Below are 12,089 nucleotides of genomic sequence, written 5' to 3'. Positions count from 1 at the left end.
GGTTGAAATTTGGTACATTTCGTTAGTATATGGCCTCTAACAGCCATGTAAAAATTGTCAAATTTTATTACTATAGAAAGTTTTGTCAATATTTCATTTCTATAGAAAGTTTTGTAAAAAGTTTATTTCTATAGCAATGTTTGTCAACATTTTATTTCCATAGAAAATTTTGTCAAAATTTTATTTCTATGGAAAATTTTGTAAAAAATTTATTTCTGTAGAAAATTTTGTCAACATTTTATTTCTATAGACAATTTTGTCAACATTTTATTTCTATAGAACATTTTGTCAACATTTTATTTCTATAGAAAATTTTGTCAAGTTTTTATTTCTATAGAAAATTTTGTCAAAATTTTATTTCTATAGAAAATTTTGTCAAACTGAATTATATACGTATTTAAACGGCCTTTTTTTGTTTAATATATACCCCTTATGGACTAACTGACAATTTAGAAGACAGTGTTAAAAAGTTTTACGATACCTTGCCATCGGCAAGTGTTATCTCAACCCAAGTAATTCGATTGTGGATGACAGCCTTTAGTAGAAGTTCCTACGCAATCCATGGTGGAGGGTACATAAGATTCGGCCTGGCCGAACTTACGGCCGTATATACTTGTTTTTAACAGTGAATGTGGTTGCAAATGCTTTGAACATCACTGTATATCTTTCGCCCGATTCTGGACTAGAGGTGTGCACGTGACACGAAATTATCGTGACTCACGAACATTTTCGTGACTCACGCGTGAGTCGTGAGTCACGCTGACGGCAACGGCGTGAGTGTGCGTGAGCGTGATTAACCAACCAAATGTCGTGCGTGATCGTGAGTCACGAAAATAATATCTTCGTGAGTAACGAATTTCGGAAAAACACGCTCACGAAAATAATCCCGCTTACGAACATAAAATGCTTACGAGTTGAATTCATTTATAATTTTAGTGACATCCTAGGTGGTAAGAGTTTTATAACGCACTCGATTTTAACCATACTCATGTTTTCAGTCAGGTTCTATAGGTAAATCACTCATAAAATTATTCGTGAGTCACGACATTTTTCGTGAGTCACGATATTTTTCGTGAGTCATGACATTTAAAAGATTTTCGTGCGTGAGTGTGCGTGAGTATAAATTTTCTTTTCGTGAGCGTGCGTGACCGTGAGTCCTACCAAAAAGTATCGTGCGTGAGTGTGCGTGAATAAGATTTCTTCGACGTGAGTGTGCGTGAGCGTGAGCACAATATTACTCACGTGCACACCTCTATTCTGGACCCAAAAGTCAGAATTTTACCCTGATTTGCTCAAAATTTTGAACAAAAAGTACACTTAATTTTATGGTTAATTGTGTTGAATTTGGTTGAAATCGGTTCAGATTTAGATATAGCTCCCATATATATCTTTCGCCCGATTTAGACTCATATGACTACAGAGACCAAAGTTTAACACCGATTTACGTGATATTTTGCACAGAGAGTAAAATTGACATATTTCCAATGCTTGGTTGAAATCGGTTCAGTTTTAGATATAGCTCCCATATATATTTTTCGCCCGATTTAGACTTAAATGACCGTAGAGGCCAAAGTTTTACTTCGATTTATGTGAGTATATGCACAGTCGAATTAATATTATGACTACCCAGGCCAAATTTGGTTAAAATCGGTTCAGATTTAGATATACCTCCCATATAAATCTTTCGCTCGATATAGATTCATATAACAACCGGAGACCACATTTTCATTTCGATTTACTTGAAAATTTTCCCTGAGGGTAGATTTCGGATTTTGTGCACCAAATTTAGATCAAATTGGTATAGATTTGGGCATAGCTCTCATACATATATACGCCTGATTTGGGAAAATGTGGTAGAAAATTTCATATTTTTCATTTCAACGGAAATTTACTCCAATTGATTTTATTTTACACAGAAGAAAGATTTCACATTCTATCAAACTGTGTCGAATTTTATCCAAATCGGTTCTGATTTAGATATTTGTATAAAGGAATCTAAGCCCTTATAAAGCTCCCAAGAAATTTGAAGGATTTGAGATGGTATCAAACATTTTGGTCTACATAGTGGTGAAGGGTATAATATAGTCGGCCCCGCCCGACTTTAGACTTTACTAACTTGTTTTTATTTCAGTATTAAATCAACTAACTCAAAATACTTATTTCGAATGCTACGTCAATTTCAAAATATTACATTGACCTTAATACAAGAGAAGAGTCACTCCTAGAGTTTATTTTGCGTACTAATCTGGTAGTTTGCAACAAGGGAGATGCCCCAACCTTTGTCACTAAGAACAGACAAGATGTTTTGGACATCACCTTGGCCTTGCAAGAACTGAATGAAATGATATCTGATTGGCAGGTTTTAAGTGAACACAGCTTCTCAGATTATCGCTACATCAGTTTCAAATTTGATGTTCATACCACCAAGACCATATTTCCGCCAAATGTTAGGACTGGAATAGGTATAGGGAATCGTTCAATATTATGATACCGGAAATAACAGAGACAAATATGAGAAATGTGCAAGATATCGAACACGCAGTGGAGCGGATTACTAAGGCCTTCAACATCTCACTGAAAGCTGCATGTCCTAGATGGAAACCAAGGGGGAAGAATCGACCACCATGGTGGTCTACGGAATTAAGTAATATATGAAATCCTGCAGGAAGCTCTTTAACAAGGCAAAGTCCACTAGAGCCCCTGAGGATTGGGAAGCTTACAAGAAGAATCTGAGAGGATACAAGCGAGAACTGAGAAATGCTCAGCATAACTCTTGGAATGATTACTGCAGCAGTATTGGGAATACGTCCGCAGCTTCCAGACTACGGAAGGTTCTAGCATCCACTAACTCCGTTCCAGGTTTCATTAAAACATCGGAGGGCAATTGGACAACGTCCAGTGAGGAGACGCTGAAGGTACTATTGGACACACATTTTCCTGGAAATCAGACGGTTGAACCAGGTTCTGGCGGTGCCACAGTGGCTCAGCGGTCGTTTCCTATCGAGGATATTGTATCGGAATCTAGAATAAGATGGGCGTTAAATAGCTTTGGACCAATCAAATCCCCCAGACCTGATGGAATTACTCCGGCGGAGTTACAAGCAGTGACTGACAAAATTATCCCCTGGTTGTCGGCGATATATAAAGGATGTATCAACTTATCATATGTCCCAGGAAAGTGGAGGGAAACAAAAGTCGTTTTCATACCTAAAGCGGGAAAAGCCTCTCACTCGAGGGCGAAGGATTTCCGACCAATCAGCTTATCCTCATTCCTACTTAAGACTCTGGAGAGGATGATAGATATTTATCTTAGAACTAGAATCGATTCAAGTTTGTTCTCTAAACGCCAGCATGCATACTCGAAGGGCAGATCTACTGAGACCGCATTACATGAACTAGTCAGCTTTATTGAAAGCTCACTATCTGTCAAAGAATACTCAATCGTGGCGTTTCTAGACATCGAAGGGGCGTTCAATAATGTCCATCCGAGCTCGATATTAAATGGCCTGACAACTCTGAATGTTGATGCATGTATACTTAGGCTGTTAGACGAACTTCTAATGAAGAGACGTATTTCAGCCACACAAGGACAAGCAAACATACAAGGTATTTGAACAGAGGCACTCCCCATGGAGGAGTTCTATCACCTCTTCTTTGGAATGTTGCTATAAATAACCTTCTGGTTACCCTAGAAAAAGAAAGGATAAAAGTGGTGACATACGCAGATGATGTGGCTCTAGCAGTCAGGGGAAAATTCCCATCCACAATCAGAGATATTATTCAGAGGGCCCTCCGGATGACTGAGAAATGGGCGAAAGACAATGGTATTGGGGTAAATCCTGCAAAGACAGAACTAGTCATGTACTGCAAAGATCGCAAAACTCCCATGGTTAGGCCCATTTGCTTAGGGGAAATTCCCTTTGGTGAGTGTGCAAAATACTTTGGCGTTATTTTGGACAGGAAGCTGAACTTTAAGCTTAATATTGAAGAAAGGGCGAGAAAAGCAACGGTAGCTTTGTACTCGTGCAAAAAGGCAATAGGAAAAAAAGTGGGAACTAAAACCAAAAATTGTGCATTGGCTATACACGACAGTGGTTAGACCTATAATGTTATATGGTGTTGTAGTCTGGTGGCCGGCACTTCACCAGCCGAAAATTTTAGATAAAGTTCAGCGTATGGCGTGCTTGTGTATCTCAGGCGCATTCAGCAAGACAGGAACAAATTCCCTTAATGTCATGCTGCATCTATTGCCTTTAGACATTTTGGCCAAACAGTCAGCTGCAACAAGGGCTGTGCGGTTGCGCGAGCTATCACTGTGGTCGGAAAAAAATGTACGGCCACAGTTCGGTCCTCAAAATAATGCCAGATGTGCCTAACGTAGTGGATCACACTCAGGCGAAACCACTTTTCGACAAAAAGTTTGAAACTCTAATTCCCAACAGTGAGGCGTGGTGTACACTAACCCCGGGGAATAAATGATATATAGATTTCTACACTGATGGCTCCAAATTGGATGGACAAGTGGGTTTCGGAGTAACAGGTTGGCTGATAAGTCCCCGGTCTGACACATAGATGGCGTCGCTAGTATAAAATGCATATTATTTTTATATAGTACCAACCTTCAAATGATTCGTGTCCAAATTTGACGTTTGTAAGTCAATTAGTTTGTGAGATAGGGCGTCTTTTGTGAAGTAACTTTTGTTATTGTGAAAAAATGTAAAAAAGGAATTTCGTGTTTTGATAAAATACTGTTTTCTGAAGGGAAAAAATACGGTGGAAGCAAAAACTTGGCTTGGTAATGAGTTTCCGGACTTTGCCCCAAGGAAATCAACAATAATTGATTGGTATGCAAAATTCAAACGTGGTGAAATGAGCACGGATGACGGTGAACGCAGTGGACGCCCGAAAGAGGTGGTTACCGACGAAAACATCAAAAAAATCCACAAAATGATCGGTGAACCGACTCCGAAGCGTGGAAAGACTCAAAAGTCCGCTGGCAGTAATGGCCTCTGTTTTTTGGGATTTAATTCACATCGAAAACACTGAATTCGGAATACACCGTAAGAAGTGATGCGACTTCAGTGTAGCGGCTGTCTGTGCCAATTTTGCACAACTTCCGGATCCAAAACAATTTCTTCTCATGTCTGTGACATATGATAGAGAACCATTTTGTGTTTTTTTTTTTGTTTTGAGGGCGCGTAATACATAGTCCCACAGACACATTTGAGTCTACAGTTTCACTACTGTTTACTTGCCTTATGAGTAAATAAATTTTCTTACCTTTATAACACTTTCATCCTCAGCGTAGCACGAACTCTGTAAGGTAACATCAGCTATCTTTCCCCCTTGGGAAACTATAAATACTTTCATAGCTTGTGCTACTTGGCGGCCAGTCAAAACAGCTGTATTCATTAGCTCCCAGTTCTGAAAAAAAATTAAACATTTTTCATAGTGATTCATATTGTAAAGCAGCATTTGGCTATTAAGATAAATTAGTTACAATTCGTACATTACTAGCTCTTTCCAAACGAACAGTACTTCAAAGAAGTTTCTACTAGACCGTTTTTCGGGTTTGCAAATGAAACAATTTAGACAGAATACTTGTTTTTAACGGAATAGCAGTCTTAAATTACTTGTTGAGAACTTGGAAGCCACAATATTTGTCTAAGAATACAGTTCACTTGCGGAAATGTGAACACCGTCTAACGGCAACACGCATTTACCTACACTAACTTCCCCATAACATGAACAACATTTTTTTGTCATAAAGTGTTAGGCAACGCTGAAATACATGAAATTTGACGTTAAAGGCAGATTCACAATGCCAAATACACCTGTGGATTTTTGTGATCTTGTTTAGCTTTTTTATCGTGAGTTTTAATTATTAATTTAAATTGCTTTATAATTCCATACCCACTAACATATTTTTCCGATCTCTTTTTTAATTTTTTTTATGAAATTATATTTATAATTTAGTTTTTAACATTACTAATAACAAAAATAAAAGACTATCACGCTACAACGTATAAAACTTGTGAATATGGCTTTATATGATCGTCAGTGTTGGTAGATTGCATTCTGATAAAGTGAAACTTCTTCGATTCACAATAGCAATTCATTGTGATTAATTTGTCGAATAACATATGTTTTTGCTTGTTTTTATTTTTTTTTTTTCTTAAATATAACATAATTGCTTAAGTATAATACTACGACGAGCCCTTAGTATATAATGCTAACTAGTATTTTTTAAATATATGTATTAATATGAGTGTGATGCAACTTGTGATTTATGGCACAATTCGCTGAGCAAATCTGCTCTTTAGATCTAACATAGATGCTTATACCGACTTCATCTTCGGATTATGTTTGTTTCCATAAGTATAGGGATTTCCAGATTTATGTGGCTTTATTAATTTCCTTCCTCACTTTTGTCAAATCATTCAATAACTTTTTATCATAAGGAGATAAGTTTTTTGTCATTTCTTTCGTTGTTTCCTTTTTTGTTTCACCAGGTATCTTATGTACAAGGGATACGAGTGACATGAAACTGGTTTTTGGTAAGTTGGTTTACTATTCCAAAAACTTTTTAATTACGGTTGTGAGTTTTGAGTTTCATTGTCAATATCATCTGGAGTTTCGATTGGTGTATAAGAATTTTGAATAATTCAGTCTGTGTCTGATATTATTAATTGTTGATTTTTAACGTTAACAGTTATTTTGTTTTTATACGTTAAGTATATTGGCAAGTGATCTGAGTTTAATTCAACCCCTCTTCAACTTTCATTAGGGTTTTAAGACCTTCTTTGTTATGACAGTCAATAGGATCAGGGCTTTTTCTTAAGTCTATTGGCCAATATGTTGGTAAGCCAGTATATATAACTTTGCATCCACACTGTTTTACATGTTTTTCAACACTTTATTTTAAAGACGTTTTTTACTTCAAACATATAAAAATTCTTACTGAAAATCAATCCTGAATTTGGAAGTACGTAAAACTTTAATTTAAAGGCGAGTCAATATAATCAAATGCGATGACAAAGGGTGACGATGCAAGTGAGGTGCACGTGTCTCAATCATATGTGACTAAAAAAGATTGTAGAAGATCAAATAAAAATGTAAACCTGATGGCAATATTATGGATGATGATGGTGCTGATGGCAGGTACTCGTCGAGCGGTTGCAATTCCGGTTTCTGGAACTAATGTAAAGGAGCTGGGGAATGACACTATATTATATATGGATAAAGTTGGTACGCTTAATCGTATAACATCATCTTGGAATTTAGTAACGTACTTTGATTTGCACGGATATTTCGTAACGTTGGCTCAATTGGAAGTAGATCTGGAAAATTGCAAAACTATATGTGCTCGCTTGACGTCGTTTGAACATCAGTGCGAGTCACAGCTGGAAATTATGACCAACGGGCTCAAAGTGATAGATGAAAATCACTTACTATTGTCTCATAATTTGGATTTTGTCGTATCTTTCTACCATATACTTTTTGGAATTATGGACGCAGACGATCGGGAGAGCATTGAAAATAATATTAAGAATTTGCTTGAAAATCAGCACAATTTGAAATACCCGGCAGAGAAGCAAGTTATACCGTTGCCTATGGAGAAGAAGGACACTACAGTGATATCTGCTATACGTCAGGAGTTTCTGGTATACAGTTATGAGATAGATGCTTATCATCTGATGTCGCAAGCTCTATTGAATCAATGTCAGCTGAGTGGTGAAAAGGAATACCTGTGCAGAAGCAATTGCGCATGGAAAGATGCTAATGATAACTCGTGCGAGTTGGCGGCGCTTCAAGCAACAAGTAAATGTAGCTGCGAGTTTTTGGATGCCAGAGACGAGAATGTTTGGATTGAGTTGTAAAATCAATCAAAAGTATCCAACTTACATAGAAGCATTTGAAAAATGAAAAATATTGATAAGTTCTCATCCGATATTACGTTACACAGATTTTGAAAAACAATTCACTTTGACTACATATGCATCCAATTACGCCATAGGAGCGGTGTTGTTACAGGAAGGACACCCAGTGTGTTACGCTTCAAGGACTTTAAATAATCATGAGAGAAATTATTCTGCGACAGACAAAGAATTTTTGGCAATACTATGGAATGTTAATTATTTTAGACCTGTTTAGCCTTATTCTTGCAGTGAAGAGGGCTAACATGAGATAGATTTAACCAATTATAAAACAAGTAGTTTTTAAGGCGGCGGTTGGACCTGCTTTAATGAAAGTTGAACTTCAACTAATACAAGGTGAAAAGCGCGCAAGAAGCGGAAAAAATGGTACATTGAATCTTAAAGCTAGATAAAGATAGATATATTATAAATTTGTAGAACAAATTCAAAAAAGGGAAATTTAGATATTTGACATTTCACGTAAGGATTAACCCTTGTTGAATGGTGCATTCAACATGCTGTCGGGCGAACTTTGCAGAAACTCAGGTCAGTAAGCTCATGTCACAAGGCAGTGATGATAGACGGAATTGGAGCTGCAGGAGAAGATATGTGGATATGTGATGATTAACAGGCCGTCATTATGTTGGCTAGAGTAATAAGAAAATAGATAAGCAAGTACAGAAACGAATAATGTTTTCTAGAGAAGATCAATTTTGTGGTTTTAATGTTTATTTGGTGAGGTTGGTAAAATGCACAGTTTAACAATTGGGCGTAATATGTTGCCATTTTGCGTTCTCATTTCGGCGACGCGCACATGATTATCTTTACCACGAATTAGTCTTATAATGCGACCGAGGCGCCATTCTGTAGGCGGGAGTGAATCGTCCTTGATTATAACAAAATCGTTTTCTTTTAAGTTTTCTCTCATTGACTTCCATTTATAGCGTCGCTGGAGTTCTGTGATGTACTCAGCTTTCCATCGTTGACTAAAGATGTGCTGTATGGTTTGAGACGTTGCCATCGATTTAAGTATGGCAAGTTCAAATTTTTCAAGTTAGTGGTAGTCTCAGGGGGAGCTATAAGTGGAGCCCCTCTGAGAAAGTGACCAGGTGTGAGAGGTAATAATTCTGTAGTACTTTCGGACATCGGCGATATGGGTCTCGAATTTAAGATTGACTCGATACGAATGAGAATTGTGCTAAACTCTTCGAACGTAAAAGTTAAGTAGGATGCAACTTTCTTCAGGTGTCTTCATACTTCTAACCGCCGCCTCCCAGAGGCCCGCCATATGCGGAGCATGGGGTGGTATAAAAGACCATGAAAACCCGTGTTCTGCGTATTTGGCCGCTAGACTTTGCTCTACATTCTGTAAGAAGGAATTATGCTCTTTTAATAGTTTGTAACTTGCTCCCACGAAGTTACGACCGTTGTCGGAGAACATGGTCTTCGGCAAACCTCGACGTCCCGTAAATCGTGTGAAGTTGCCAGGAAGGCGTCGGTCGATAAGTCTGAACAAACCTCAAGGTGTACGGCTCGGGTTGAAAAACAAACGAATACAGCCGCATAACCTTTCATTGTTTTAGCTTGACGCAAGGTAAAAGTCTTCAAGTTGAAGGGACCAGCAAAGTCTACTCCAGCGTAAGTAAATGGCAAAGAATAATTTACCCGTTCAAGTGGCAATGCTGCCATGAATTGTACAAAATGCAAGGTTTAAAGTCTCGAATCAAATTTTTGATTCGAATTGTCTTGTCTGATTGCTCATAGCATGATATTATATTCGGCATGCATCAGTAGATGATGAGTAGATCGTATAAGTAACTCGGCAAAATGAGATTTGTAATGAATTATGACAGGATGTCTTTCGTCGTAGCTTAAACCAGCATTTTCTAGTCGACCACGAACTCGAAGCAAATTGTCTTTGTCGAGGAATGGGGCTAATGACAGTAATAATGATGTTACTTATTGATATTATTGTTATTGATTTTCATCCGTTGAGAGAGAGATTCATATTCGAGCACAAAATAAACTCGTTGAGATAGTCTCATTAAATACAGTTTAGTAGAGTTGATCTCGGAATGTGTTAGTTCTCTGGTAATTGACTTGGTCTGCTTACGACAGCTATTAATAAAACGTAGTACATATGACATGACCCGAAGAGCTCTGTGAAGTGATGAAAATCTTAAGAGAATATCTGAGTTGATTTGTAAGTTAAAGTTTGAGACCGTTTTAGTTTTCAGCTCAGTAGGATCAAAAATCCGCGGTTTCGGCCAAGAATCTTATGATTCTTGAAGCCAGGTAGGCCCATGCCACCATAAATTATGGTTATTAAGTTCAGTCGGAGAACATCCTCGTGTGCCCAAGTCGGCGGGATTATCTGAAGTTCCGACATGTTTCCAAATATTTATATCGGTATGAGAAAGAATCTCAGACACGCGGTTCGCCACGAAAGTTTTTAAAATTGGAATGGGTTTCTGTAACCAGCCTAACACGATGGAAGAGTCTGTCCATATAAACAACTCATAATCAGCTGTTAGAGTTTGACTTACCAGTGTAACTAATATAGTCAGAAGGACTGCACCGCAAAGTTCTAGTTTCGGTGTGGTAGTCCGCTTTAATGGAGCAACGCGTGTTTTGGCTACCAATAGATGACTACAAAGTTTTCCAGCATCATTGATTCGTATATAAACAGCGCCACAGTAGGCTTTCTCAGATGCATCTGAGAACCCATGGATCTGAACTGTGTGTTGTGGTGTAAAGTTTATCCATCGAGGGATTTTTAGATGTTCGATATGTCTTAAATCTGAACGAAACTGTGTCCATTTTATATGCAGGTGTTGCAAAACTGCCTCGTCCCAATCAGTCTTTTCTTCCCATAGCTGCTGCATTAGTAATTTAGGCAAAATAATTGTGGGCCCATGCCAACCAAGAGGGTCGAAAAGGCGAGCAATTACCGAAAGTATACGACGTTTTGTGACTGTTGGGGCATCATTTATTGAGCCGAGTGGATAATAGAATGTGTCTGACAACGCGTTCCAACGTATGCCTAAGGTTTTGGCAGTACATGAACCGTCCAAATTCAAAAAATCTTCTTCAAGAAGATCTGCCGGGTCAACATTTTCGAGTAAAGACTTGTGATTAGATGTGATTTTTTTAGGGGGAAGGCAGCAGAAGTGAGATCTTTTTTCAGTCTATATTGTTTTACCTTGGCTTCTTCGATTGTGTGCCAACCTGATAACACATCATCAACATAGATTTCACTTTTTAGGATTTTCGCCACATCTGGCTGATTATCGGAAACATCTTCAATTAAGCGCAAAAGTGTTCTTATCGACGTCATTCAAGGAGAAACCACTGTTGGTTTTTTTAGAACCATTGAACACTACACGCAACTTAGTAGTTTTGCTGTCAGGTTTGACAACTGCGTGATGGGGTAGAAAAAATGAGAACTGTTTGTCTCCGCGAGATTCAAAAGCTTGGACAGATTCCATGTGATTCATTTTGAGGTATTTACGTAATACTTCAGTATATTGGGTATGAAGGTCAGGAGATTTGTTATGAGTATTTTCCATTTGGTGATACTGGACAAGTGCCATGTTGCGAGAGGGTCCAAGAAAAAGTTTTTCTGGAAATTCTGGTCGAAATGGAAGACGTACAACATATCTACCGTCAGGTTGACGGTAAGTCGTTTCTTGAAAAAACTTTTCGCAATGTTCATCCGAATCTAATGTCAGAGATTTATTTTGAATTTCTTCGATCTCCCAGAACTTTTTAATTTCTTCAGATAGTAAAAAATCATCTGAATCAGAAACAATTGTTGAAAAAGTGTGGATTCTATTTGCCGTAAGGGGTCCGGAAAGATACCAACCGAAGTGTGATTCTCGGGCTTCTAAATCACACTCAATATTTATACAACTCCGTGCAAATTTATGAAAGGCAAATAGTCACTACCTATAATCATGTCTATAGGAGCTGGCTTGGAAAAGTGTGGATCCGCCAATTTTAAATTTTGTATGTCAGGAAGATTTTCAATTCGTACCAGCTTGGAGGGTAAAAAGTGTGATAGTTTGGATACGATAATGGCTTCAATTTTTAAGGCGAAGTTCGATGTTCTAGATCTTATAGTAACAAAACAGCGATGATTGGAGTTACCCACTATTGTACCCCCTAAACCCG

The 12,089-nt window shown here is 37.9% G+C and overlaps 1 protein-coding gene across 12 annotated transcripts in view; it reads right to left on the bottom strand.

The window, feature by feature from the left end:
- Positions 1-12,089, bottom strand: part of dtn (transmembrane protein 132C dtn) — a 604,515-nt gene that overhangs the window by 335,491 nt on the left and 256,935 nt on the right. For all 12 annotated transcript variants that reach the window (XR_012720543.1, XR_012720541.1, XR_012720542.1 and 9 more), the window contains one exon: positions 5,281-5,424. Coding sequence is in view for 9 of the 12 variants with exons in the window: in XM_075300564.1 (XP_075156679.1) it covers positions 5,281-5,424 (144 nt within the window). In the remaining 3 variants the exon portion in view is untranslated. The remainder of the gene's footprint in view (positions 1-5,280; positions 5,425-12,089) is intronic.

Source organism: Haematobia irritans, chromosome 3 (genome assembly GCF_050003625.1).
Source record: "Haematobia irritans isolate KBUSLIRL chromosome 3, ASM5000362v1, whole genome shotgun sequence".
NCBI lineage: Eukaryota > Metazoa > Arthropoda > Insecta > Diptera > Muscidae > Haematobia > Haematobia irritans.
The sequence above is the reverse complement of the archived record's forward strand: the minus strand, read 5'-3'. Positions and strand labels throughout refer to the sequence as shown.